General features: G+C 40.6%; 1 protein-coding gene across 2 annotated transcripts in view; it reads left to right on the forward strand.

The window, feature by feature from the left end:
• Positions 1-464: 464 nt before the first annotated feature.
• The window catches only part of LOC120724023 (gamma-aminobutyric acid receptor subunit alpha-2), a 42368-nt gene continuing 29746 nt past the window's right edge, over positions 465-13086 (forward strand). The window contains exons 1-3 of one of the 2 annotated variants that reach the window (XM_040015931.1): positions 465-1109; positions 1558-1642; positions 5035-5150. In XM_040015931.1, coding sequence (XP_039871865.1) covers positions 1572-1642; positions 5035-5150 — 187 coding nt within the window. In that variant the 5' untranslated portion in view covers positions 465-1109; positions 1558-1571. Of the gene's footprint in view, positions 1110-1539; positions 1643-5034; positions 5151-13086 lie in introns of both variants that reach the window. The other variant, XM_040015930.1, reaches the window with a different exon arrangement.

Below are 13086 nucleotides of genomic sequence, written 5' to 3' on the forward strand. Positions count from 1 at the left end.
CACCGGATACCGGTACCCATCCCTACAACCAAGTGACTGAGACAGTACACAGATACATCTGTGCCATATGTGGACTAGAAGTCCTCAAGTCCCGATGGGAGACACCATCAGAGGTGGCTGAGAACAACAGTGCAAAGGTCCCGTGGGACTTCAAGTTCCAGACAGACAAGCAGCTGCTGGCCATCCAACCAGACATAGTGGTAGCTGAAAAGGAGCAATTGTGCTAGATTCGACATTGCCTGTGGATGGTAACGTCAGGAAGACGGAGCATGATAAAACAGAGAAGTACCAGAGTACCAGGGGCTGAAAGAACAACTGGAGCACATGTGGAAAGTCCAGATTGGTTCCAGGAGCACACACACACACACACACACACACACACACACACACACACACACACACACACACACACACACACACACACACACACTATAACACGTTCACCAAAAATATGTACCTCAAATAAAATGATCAACTAGATAAAGATTTTTTAAAAGAAAAAAATGCATTTTCAATAACAAGAATTCCACGAAGCTGCACTCATAATCACCGCCGTGTATTTGACTGTGAGTGGAAACAACATCCTCACATGCCAAGGTCTAGGCTGCAGGAAGGAGGCTCAGTGCATACAAAACCGCCTTTAGGACCCAGCGTGTCTCCTTCGCAGCCTTTGTAGTTTTCTGTAAAGATGAGGGAGACTGAGATGTGCTTCTTGCTTATCACGATTCACATCGAGGCTCTAACAGCTGAGGAGGATGCTGAACAAGGCGATTTGAAGCCCAGATCAGCTCTGACTGCTGCTGGTTTACATTTCACTTCATTTCATTAATTTTTTATTTATTTATTTATTAGAGACCTTTCCTCTCACTGACATTATTTTCTATTTAGCCATTTTATTTTTTGGTATTAAATCCTGGGACACTGAAAGTATTTCGGGCGCATTCCTGCTGCTGGCTGGGACTATGATTTATCGGCGCTTGCAGCTTGGCTCTCATGACAGACTCGCTCTCACTGGGTCTCGTTCAGACGGAAGAGAGCGGTGAATTGTCTTTAACTTTCTTGAGCATCTTCGACGAATTCAGCTGCAGCGGGTACTTTTTGCACTTGAGGTGAGTTCCCTTGCATTCGCCCTCACGCACAAAACAAACGCTTATTTTCATACTGTCATTCAGTACGCGTGGGAGAGAAGATGCATCCCTCTAACCCTCTTCCACGTTTCATCTAATCACATTTTAATGATTATTTCCGCATTTTTTAAATCGATTGTATTATCAAAATGGCTCAAATCGGTGCTTCATATTTTTGGTAACAGTAATGTTCAGTGAGTGAAGGAGTGAGACGCGTCAGTGAATACTAATTACTGTCAGTTGCCCATCCACCCTCCCTGTGTTTATTATTTATTTATTTTTAATTGATTTACGGCGCTCTGAAGGGAATCCCCGGAAATCAGTGTCATAAAATCTGACTGTATGGAACACATACAGGCTGTAAATCCACTGGCATGTCAAGCCTGTTAATGCGAGGCTCCATTCATTGCAGCGGCTGTCCTGTGTGTAGGTGTGGAAGCAGCCATGTGGAGCAGAGAGAGCGCTCCTTTACTCCTCGTCTGCCTGCTGGCTCTCACAGCCCTCTGGAAAACCAGGTGAGTGTTTTGAATGAGAGACCCCTTGAAGTGAAGACTTGCCAAGAATCACACACTTTGTCTCAGGGGGCCAGCTCTGCTTATCTTATGGGTTTTTGTTTGTTTTTTGGTGGTGGTGGTGGTGGGGGGTGGGGTATAAGTAAAAGGCTCATGATTTCGATTGTATTTGAGTAATCCTCTGTTATTTCTTATGACTGGGCTAAACAATGCACAGTTTGTGTGGTTATTAATTTCCATTTACAAATTCCCATAGACATCAATGTTTTGAAATGCATAAATAAATAGATGGCTTTAAATCTCTCCTGTATGCTCTGCGCCCTGCTGCTGTGTGAGGACGCCTCACATTAGGCGCTCAGGTGTGAAGGTGTGTTTATGATATTGGCCCGAGTGACAGATCAGGTCAGTCAGGCGCTTACAAAGAGGCAGCCAGCGTCAGGAGCAGGAGGGGCGATTCAAATAAGGCCACGGATTTCCCCTCCAGGCTTCAGGATGCCACTGATACACTGATACTGGAAACTGGACTTCGTCATCTATCTCATCAGCGCCTTTATGTTTTCAAGACATTTTTCCACGTCCAGACTGCAGATAGTAGGACTAACAGGGTGAACAACAAATTGTTTGGATACATCAGTTGTTACATTTTAGCTAATTATTGTTATTGTGTTGTTTTGTGCCAAGAGAACTTGGAAATCTCTCATTGTGAAACACTCTTTAAAATCCTTTCATCTCTTTTTTAAAATTTGGATTTTAACCAGCCAAAACCAATGTGACACAAGTAAATGTAAACATCTTTAGCACTCAGTGAGGTCAATATGGATGTTTGAGCGATTTAATCTGTGTCATTTTACTTTCATTTCTAGTTGCAAGGTCCTGATTTTATTTATGTGCTGTGATTTGATTGTCACACCATGGTTGCTCATTGGAAAGATTAAAACTGACTCATTTTTAATATTATTAGTAACATCTGGACTTTTCTTACTACAAGAAAAAAAATCTGCGGAGCACATTAATCTGAGGCTGTTGTTGATGTTTATTTTCAGCACTGTCATTGTCAGTTTGATGTGCTGACAAAGGAAAAAATGTGCTAAAGTTGTGTAGACCTAATCTGCAAAAAATGACATAAGCAAGCATATATATTAAACTTTTAAATGTTTTAGATCTGTCAGAAATCTATCAAAACCAGGTGTCGCTAGCAACAGCTGCAGCATTATAGTGCTATAGTAGTGATACAGCATTACATCACTGGCTGTAATCTCAGGTCAAATATAAGGAGAAAACTAGCATAAAACAACAGCATAACATGACATTTTAGTTTAAGAATAACTAAAGAAATGTAACCTTGGAAGTTGTCAGGAGCTGCACAATGTTGTCTTATAATAAAACCGAAAAACTTCTGTCGTCTGGAGTGCAACAGGTGCGCGCTCCAGTGAAGCTCGATGGAGTCAATTTTTTTACTTTTGCACATCGCCAGCTGCTCGAATCCCCTCCTTCCTAGCCTGCTTCTACTTATTGGTGTGTTTTTGCCTCAAGTGGTGAAACATGTTTGTTGAAGCTTGTTGAAGAAGATCTTTTTATGTGATAAATTCATCTTCATTCATGTGAGGCTGACACTTTGCTCTTCCTCTCAGACATGCCCCTGCTTGTCTCGTTGTTTTGCACTCTAGGGAGAGTATAAGGATGGCATTGCTTTAGTAATGATAGCATTACTATAGAGAAAAACTGCACACAGCAGGCTTAACTGTAACATGGTGTTATAACTAAGCCCACATAGTGTACAATACTAATGACATTAAATGTGCTTTTCAGTATTCAGATTTAGAATATATTGGTTTCTAGAAAGAGAGCAACAAATAAAGCCATACACAATAATCCATAAACATATATAAGTAGAGCTTTGTTGCATTCATTGCATTTAACTGGACTCTTGCAGCAAATTAATCTACCTGCATTTGTGGTATTATTTAGCAAAATTTATTAGGATTGTTCTGATTTGCCATTGAACTGCTTTTTTTGCACGCAGACTTGGCAGCCTTGTATATCATCTCTCTTAAAACAGGTTTATGTTGATGAAAGCCTTAAAGACAAACATCTCCCACTATATTCAATGCTAAGCATGTCTGCTGTCACCAGCAAAGAAAATGTAAACATACTAAACTGCTGTTCTTGAATTAGCTGAGTCGGCTGTTTGTTTGTTTGTTTTTTATTTATTTTTCTCAGTGTAACTATAGCTACCAGTAATGGCAGCCATTTTGCTGCTGTTTTATTATCTACCTCATTTCATTAAGTGGGAGATGCTGCTGCATTGTAGAAATGTACCGTTAGCCATTGTCCTCAGGTTACATATCAAATATATATCGATATACATCAATATAAACATGTATCAAATATCAAACACTGCACTGTAAGGCCCAGTAGTGATTGTGTATCTAGTGAGGTACGCTAGCAGGATGTTGTTAGCACAACATCTACAATCATCTGTGTTTATGGCTAAATTTGATACTTTGTTTAAGCTAAAATAGCTAGCTAATCAAACTACTAGCAGGATAATGTTAGCACGTCTACAATCATCTGTGTTTATGGCTAAATTTGATACTTTTACTTAGTTAAGCTAAACTAGCAAGCTAATCAGACTGCTAGCAAGATAATGTTAGCACTTGTACAATCATCTATGTTTATTGCTCGCTTTAATAATTTTTTTAAACTAATGGGTCAGTTAGTTGGTGTAGGCTTCCTCCACAGGCTAATTTAGATTTTTTTTATAATTTTTATGACTCTCCGCCCAACAAAGCAAAAAAGAAAATCAGTCTTTTGGTATACTTATATGATTGTGTTTCTTATGGCTTTAATACACAACCTAGAACATACTTGAAAATAACAAATCAAATATTTATATGCTATTTTGGCCTGTAACATAAATATGAAGGCTACATTAATCTAATGCTTTCAGTGAAGCTAATTAAAGGATTGTGGTTCAAACAGGAAAAAGAGCTAAAGATGGGGAAAAAATGATTAATATTGTTTATACTTTCCCAGCGACTGCTTAAAGTAAAATATGCCCATAACCTGAGGCTGTTATACCAGAGCTGTTGACAGTGGTGATTAAGTAGAGCTTTAATGTGGGACATTAACTGAATTTATTTACCATGAATCTCTGCTGTGATTTGCATAGTCAGTTGTGTTTTGACTCCCAGATCAGATGGCTGGAACTGGGTCATCCATGTGCATGAGACACATGGTTACGTGTATATCTGTGTTGGTATGCAGTCTCTGCCAGCTACAATAAGCACTCCTGTACTTTTCATAAATCAAGCTGCTGAGAAGAACTGAATCTAAAATGTAATCAGAGTACTGCTGAAGTGTCCCCTTGTTGTTTTCATGTCTCTGCTTACTAGATCGGTGAATGCAGATGCCACATCTGATTCCTTTAAAAACAACATCACTCTGTTCACACGCATCCTGGACAGCCTGCTGGATGGGTATGACAACCGTCTACGGCCTGGTCTTGGGGGTAAGCAGAAGAAGTGCAGACATACAGTTTATAGAATCTAAATGAACAAACGCTGTTACGAAACAGCACGTGTGTCTTTTTTGTTAACGGCTGACGGCTCATTTGAAGTGAGAACACTTCATTTAACATCAGCTTTTCTAGTACTGATAACCTTTGGCAGCAATCCCCTCGAGAATAAACTGACAAACACACTCTGTGCACAAAACATTTAGATTATATAATACTTCCCTCCACTTCCTGGAAAGTAACAGCAGCCAAAGTGGCCACATTTAACCCTGCAGAGAGTTTTACTCTTGCTTGACTTTTTAGGGAAAAACCAAAGTGAGAATATTTGTGTAAAACATAAGGAAAGACACTGTATGTGTGGATAATGACACTGTGTAGCTGGTTTGTGCTGTCTTAGTGTTTTGTAGCTGCACTGCACAGTAGGAAGGTGGCTCGGAATTACATGGTATGGTTACATGTATAAACGGCTGATGTCCTCAGATGAGTAAATTAAAAAGTGTTAAAAATAAAATATTTAGATCAGAATATAAACACTTTTGGTGTATGCTCTGATGCTGGGGCCATTAAAAAGAGCTTCCTGAGAGCTCCCTTAAATGTTTGATAAATTTAAATTTTTAAAAGCATAACAGGCTTTTGGTATTTTTTGCTTCACACTTTCTGCAGAAGGCAGCGTTTGGATTTTGTTGTTTGAAGAACCACATCGCCTCACGCACGCAGCAGCGCTCCACTCGTCATTCTCGCATCTCCCGTTATCCTTCATGTTTGGGCATTTCCAGCTGGCCCCTCAGCCCAAAGCTGAGCTCCTCCCTCAGGATTTGGTGCCATTTGAAATTCAAATTCCTGGGGCCATCAGCCCAGCCCAGGAGCCACCATATGTGGAACAGACCTCCTTTAGCTTGGCAGCACTCAGCCTATTCAAATGGCCCTACAGTAACAGTCCTGCCAGCTTATTTACTGGGCAGAAAAAGCCCCAATGTATGAAGAAAGCTCAGGTATCTAGAAAATGCAGAAATATAGAATGTATCTTTGTGTTTTTGATATTTCACAAACGCTTGATACACCAAAACAGACTGATAGGATCACGCCAGTAAAAACCTGATGCTTTTGGACCAACAGCTAGCAGCGAATAAGTGTCTGTGTAACACACAGACTCAGCGATCTGACGTAAAACACTTAAATAAAACATTAGAGCATAAATCAGAAACTTTTGAAGTGTGTTCCTCTACAGGAGCACAGCCTCGTAACGCTCACAGTGTAGTAGCACACTGTACCCATTAATGTACGGAGGAAACAAACAGCTACAGAAACGACATCAGATGTTTTCCACACGGCAGAAACATTAGATCTGTATGTCTCATCTGTGTGTGTGCGTTGGGGGAAACACGTCATGTTAACGCTTCACTGGACTTTGGCTTATGACATATTTATAACAACTGAAAAAGAGCCTCCTCACAGCTGCACGAGCATGCTCACATGACAGTAAACTCAGGGTCTAAGCATAAGCATTCACAAAGAAAGAGAGAAAAAGGGAAAAGCAGCTTGAATGCTAGAGGATTCAATGTCATCAAACATTCGGTCATTTATGTAGAGGCTAATTACACATGCAGAGTATAGTATAAAATCTATTTTCTCCCTGTAGCAGTTTAAATGTTTCACTATCCTCCATCATTAAAGATGTTTAGAATAGTTACAACTGTGGACATAACACGGACACAATGCAAATCAACTATAACTAAAGCCTGATAAACCAGGGAGGTATAGGTATGGTATTTTACAGTTTGTAGCAATGATTATATGATAAAGATTGGGAAGATGAACCCACGTTTCCCTTTGTGGGGTTTCAGGGGAGAAGAAAAAAGCAGCTACAATTTCTTTAACCATGAGTGAATAGCTGTGTGGGTTTAGGCTGCGAATGTCTCCAGAATTTACTTAGAGCAAATTTACTTAAAGCAGGCTTTCACGTGCATAACTGTGTATTTTCTATGATATAGATAATGTAACTAGACTGTGGACTAAATTGTTTTAATCTGACATTTATTTTTCATACTTGTCATCTGTTTCAAGTGCTCTTTTGAAAATGCAGCATTTTTTTCCAGACACTTTCACTGAAGTTGAGCCAGGCTGCAGAAAGTGAACAGAGAACACACAGTTGCTCCTCATCATCATTAGTGTGACTGTGAGGAAGCTCACTTCTGTTCGTATTCACACTTCTGCCACTAATTTGCTTTTCACACCCTCCAGAAATTTGTCACCTATCCATGACTTCATGCTCAGCGCTATACCTATCAGAGACAGTTACATGTCAAAAGGTTTTATTGTCTAAAATCGAACATTTCTCATTTACTGGGAAGTAACCATAGGCAACAACAAAAAGTCCTTTTGATGTTTGGGAACAGTGTTTTTTACTGGAGATGACCAGAATTCCAGCGCTCTCAGTCCTGACTGGTGATTAACCGCTTAGCCCCACACACGTTTGATTATAAACCAGTCCATTTCATGTGTGTGTAACATTAACATGTTGTAAGTTGGAAGCTCTTTCACTATTAAATCTCAAAGGATCATCAAGAAAATGTTTGCAACGATAAACCTAATCATGGAAACTTTAAACAAGCTAAAAGTAGCTAAAGCTAAAGGTATCCAGAGCTCAGAGCCATCCACAGGCGAGCGGCCTTGGTATGAGCAATCAAAGCAGCTAAAAGGGCAAAAAAAGTTAATGCCCTGTTATCAGGTGTTATCCTCTTATCCTTACAGGGAGTGCAGAATTATTAGGCAAGTTGTATTTTTGAGGAATAATTTTATTATTGAACAACAACCATGTTCTCAATGAACCCAAAAAACTCATTAATATCAAAGCTGAATGTTTTTGGAAGTAGTTTTTAGTTTGTTTTTAGTTTTAGCTATTTTAGGGGGATATCTGTGTGTGCAGGTGACTATTACTGTGCATAATTATTAGGCAACTTAACAAAAAACAAATATATACCCATTTCAATTATTTATTTTTACCAGTGAAACCAATATAACATCTCCACATTCACAAATATACATTTCTGACATTCAAAAACAAAACAAAAACAAATCAGCGACCAATATAGCCACCTTTCTTTGCAAGGACACTCAAAAGCCTGCCATCCATGGATTCTGTCAGTGTTTTGATCTGTTCACCATCAACATTGCGTGCAGCAGCAACCACAGCCTCCCAGACACTGTTCAGAGAGGTGTACTGTTTTCCCTCCTTGTAAATCTCACATTTGATGATGGACCACAGGTTCTCAATGGGGTTCAGATCAGGTGAACAAGGTGGCCATGTCATTATTTTTCCTTCTTTTATACCCTTTCTTGCCAGCCACGCTGTGGAGTACTTGGACGCGTGTGATGGAGCATTGTCCTGCATGAAAATCATGTTTTTTCTTGAAGGATGCAGACTTCTTCCTGTACCACTGCTTGAAGAAGGTGTCTTCCAGAAACTGGCAGTAGGACTGGGAGTTGAGCTTGACTCCATCCTCAACCCGAAAAGGCCCCACAAGCTCATCTTTGGTGATACCAGCCCAAACTGGTACTCCACCTCCACCTTGCTGGTGTCTGAGTCGGACTGGAGCTCTCTGCCCTTTACCAATCCAGCCACGGGCCATCCATCTGGCCATCAAGACTCACTCTCATTTCATCAGTCCATAAAACCTTAGAAAAATCAGTCTTGAGATATTTCTTGGCCCAGTCTTGACGTTTCAGCTTGTGTGTCTTGTTCAGTGGTGGTCGTCTTTCAGCCTTTCTTACCTTGGCCATGTCTCTGAGTATTGCACACCTTGTGCTTTTGGGCACTCCAGTGATGTTGCAGCTCTGAAATATGGCCAAACTGGTGGCAAGTGGCATCTTGGCAGCTGCACGCTTGACTTTTCTCAGTTCATGGGCAGTTATTTTGCACCTTGGTTTTTCCACACGCTTCTTGCGACCCTGTTGACTATTTTGAATGAAACGCTTGATTGTTCGATGATCACGCTTCAGAAGCTTTGCAATTTTGAGACTGCTGCATCCCTCTGCAAGATATCTCACTATTTTTGACTTTTCTGAGCCTGTCAAGTCCTTCTTTTGACCCATTTTGCCAAAGGAAAGGACGTTGCCTAATAATTATGCACACCTGATATAGGGTGTTGATGTCATTAGACCACACCCCTTCTCATTACAGAGATGCACATCACCTAATATGCTTAATTGGTAGTAGGCTTTCGAGCCTATACAGCTTGGAGTAAGCCAACATGCATGAAGAGGATGATGTGGACAAAATACTCATTTGCCTAATAATTCTGCACTCCCTGTATTTGCAAAAGATGCAAGTACCTGGGATTTGTCTGGTAATGTAAAATATTTTTGGATAAGGGTGAGGTATAGGTGCAGGAGCCAAGTTTTAGTTGTTATCTTATGCATGCCGCTAGGGGTCAACTTTTGTGTTTTTCGGTAAGGTGTGTTTGTGTGAATGTATTTAAGGTAGACACACGTAATTATCGGCAGGTGTGTTGTTGTTCAGTTTGTGACTGTTGTGCTGTTATGATATGGTGATGGATAAAGAAAGCTGTTGACACAAATGCAACTGATGGAAGAGAAATAAAGATTAAAAACGAATAAGATAAGTAGCTGGAGTTATTGGACTGTAACAAGTTTAACAAGTTCATTCATACCAGTGGCATCGCGTCAACTTGAATTGGAAATTGGATATTGTGTATTCACAAACTTACTAAAATGAAATTAATATACAGGAAATGTTCTAGGTTTTATTCCTTCTTTAAAATTTGACGTTATGACCTGAGATGTTTTGAGTTTGTCATACCTATTCTGAAGAATACTGCTACACAGTAAAGAAAGACTAAAACTAATAAAAACTAAACTGAAACCAAACATTTCCAAACAACAAAGACAAGTAAACCCCTTCTGGAAACAAACTGAAACTGATTCAATCTGAATTAAATAAAAAATATCAAGCTATAAAAATTAATACAATCACGTCTTGCGTCTTCTAATTGGACTCTCATTTTTAAATGATGCCAATGCCAAGGTTTCTACTGCTTTGTGCTAAAATGTCAAAAAAATTTTTATAACTGCACAGACCAAATAGTTCACCAGTATTATTCACTGCAGCTGCAACAGGCGTCAACGTGTGAAGAGGGTTAACTGACCTTCCTTCCTCACCTGTGTGACGGAGTAATCTGGATGAATTTTTACACAATGCTAATTTATGAGCTGCTCCTAAAAAATGTAGTGCTTTGTTCATTCAAATCAAATCTGTTCCCTCTAACAGTCTGTCATTTTGCTGCTTCTCTTCATCTCCATTGAAACTGGCAAGAGTTAAGTTGACATTTGGATGGTTGCACAGTGGAATGCACAGAGTCTCTAACACAGGCAGGTTGTGTCTTACTGATTAAACATGGTTCAGCAGGCCCATCTGTACCAAATGATTCAGATTATATGAAAAGCACGTGTTTGTGACTGCTGCTGAATAAATGAACTTTAGGTATTGTCCTTGCTCCCTTAAATAAAATATTCTAATGTCCTCGGGCATTAAATGCACTCTTGATATTTTTAAATAGTAAGCACGTATTTCCCCTGAAGGCAGTGCTTTTCTAGGTTTGCTACTAAAATGAATAAATAAAAAAGCTAGTTTTGCTTTTGAATTTGTCCCACTGGTACAATGCAAATGGAGTGCAGCTACCATTTGGTGATGGATTTGGTTTTTACAGACCTGTGTTTGTTTATTCTTGAGGGGCTTTTGATACTGGTTTGTGATTTCTTTTTGTGTGTATGTGAGAATGAGTGTGTGTAGTCGTATAGCAAAAATCCTTTACTTTACTTGATTAAATAGTTTTCTGAATCAGACATGATAAATGACATTGGGCCTGCATTTGCATATAAAATGTGCTTAAAATGAAGAGCCAGCTCCATGAAACCAACAAGACAAGAGGGTGTTTTTTCTCATTTTCAAGCACCCTCTGCAAAGTACGCTCAATACAAAAACACAATTACAATGAATAATAATAAAACCCTCAAAAAACAAATCCTGATCATTAATGTTAAAGCTGTAGCCTCCCGAAATCCTGAAAAGAGAACAAAGGCTGTCTCCTTTCTGTTGTAAGCTCCATCAAAGTCCATCTAGAAGTCTTGCTTCTCAGCAGTCATCTTGAAACTCCGCCCCTTATTTGTTCAGTTATTTTGAAGTCCGATATACATGATCTTTCATTTTAGTGGTCACTTGGAATTACAGTAAACTACAGCAAAGTTCTTGCACCACAATGTTTGCTGTTGTAAAGTTATCTCTTTTGAGTCCTCTGGTATCTTTTTAAATGTCTTTGATCCTTTGCACCACACAGAACATGTATGGGCTTTATAACTGTTATAAATACAGTGCTGACTTGCAACAAGAATAATTCTCCAGGCTTGATTTTCAGTTCATTTCTTGTGTAATTTGACATACCCCAGCCTCTTCTTGCTGTTTTCTTTTCTTAAGAATGAATGGCTTCTTTACAGCCACCTTTCATTTCTAAGATTAGATTTCCAGTGCCGCTTCAGTAAACAGCAGATGGATCAGCTGAAGGGACAGATCCATCTCTCAGGTCCTGTGTCTGGTCTTTGCTGGGGTTTTTCCCCTGATTTCTTAATGACATGACTTTCAGAAACTGTTCATCAGTCTGCCTTCAATACCATCCTTCCAGACCATCTCCGAGGCAAGCTTTCCCAGATGAATGTGCCTGATCCCATCTGCCGGTGGATCACTGACTTCCTGACGGACAGGAAGCAGCATGTGAGGCTGGGAAAGAATGTCTCGGACTCCCGGACCATCAGCACCGGCTCCCCTCAGGGCTGTGTTCTTTCTCCTCTGCTCTTCTCCCTGTACACCAACTGCTGCACCTCCACCCACCAGTCTGTCAAGCTAATCAAGTTTGCAGATGACACCACCGTTATTGAACTCATCTCGGACGGGGATGAGTCTGCCTACAGGAGGGAGGTTGAACGTCTGGTGTCCTGGTGCAGCCACAACAACCTGGTGCTGAATGCCCAGAAGACAGTGGAGATTATTGTGGACTTCAGGAAGCACACAGCCCCACTCCCCCCCATCATCCTGACTGACACCCCCATCACCTCTGTGGACTCATTCCGCTTCCTGGGTACCACCATCACCCAGGACCTGAAGTGGGAGCCCACCATCACCTCCGTCATCAAGAAAGCCCAGCAGAGGATGTACTTCCTGAGGCAGCTGAAGAAATTCAACCTGCCAACACGGACGATGATGCAATTCTACACCGCAATCATCGAGTCCATCCTCACCTCCTCCATCACCGTGTGGTACGCTGGAGCCACTATCAGGGACAAACAGAGACTGCAGCGTGTTGTGCGCTCTGCTGAGAAGGTGATTGGCTGCAGACTCCCATCTCTGCAGGACCTGTACACCTCCAGGACACTGGGGCGTGCAGCTCGGATCTCAGCTGACCCTTCTCACCCTGGACACACCTTTGACCTGCTCCCCTCAGGCAGGAGGCTCCGGTCCATTCGCACCAGAACCTCTCGCCATAAGAACAGTTTCTTCCCCTCTGCTGTTGAACACATGAACAATAACCGTATGACTGTTCCCACCACTAACACATGACCCTACGCTGTGTTCACTGCATCATTCCATGTTTGGCACTGATCACCACCTGCACTCATGTATATATCATGTATATATCTATCTATCTACTTAGCACTTTTCTTCTTATTCTCATTTTATTTTCATGTCTATTTAAGCTTAATTTATAACAGTATTTATAACAGTATGTTTGCACTGAAGCACCGCAGCAATTTCCTAATGTTGTAAACCCGCTCAACATTTGGCAATAAAACCCTTTCTGATTCTGATTCTGATTCTGATTCTGGAAAGGGTTTTAGATCTGCCACTTCTTCTTTTGTCCAG

Source organism: Simochromis diagramma, unplaced genomic scaffold (assembly GCF_900408965.1).
Source record: "Simochromis diagramma unplaced genomic scaffold, fSimDia1.1 OVJJ01000685.1, whole genome shotgun sequence".
Taxonomy (NCBI): Eukaryota; Metazoa; Chordata; class Actinopteri; order Cichliformes; family Cichlidae; genus Simochromis; species Simochromis diagramma.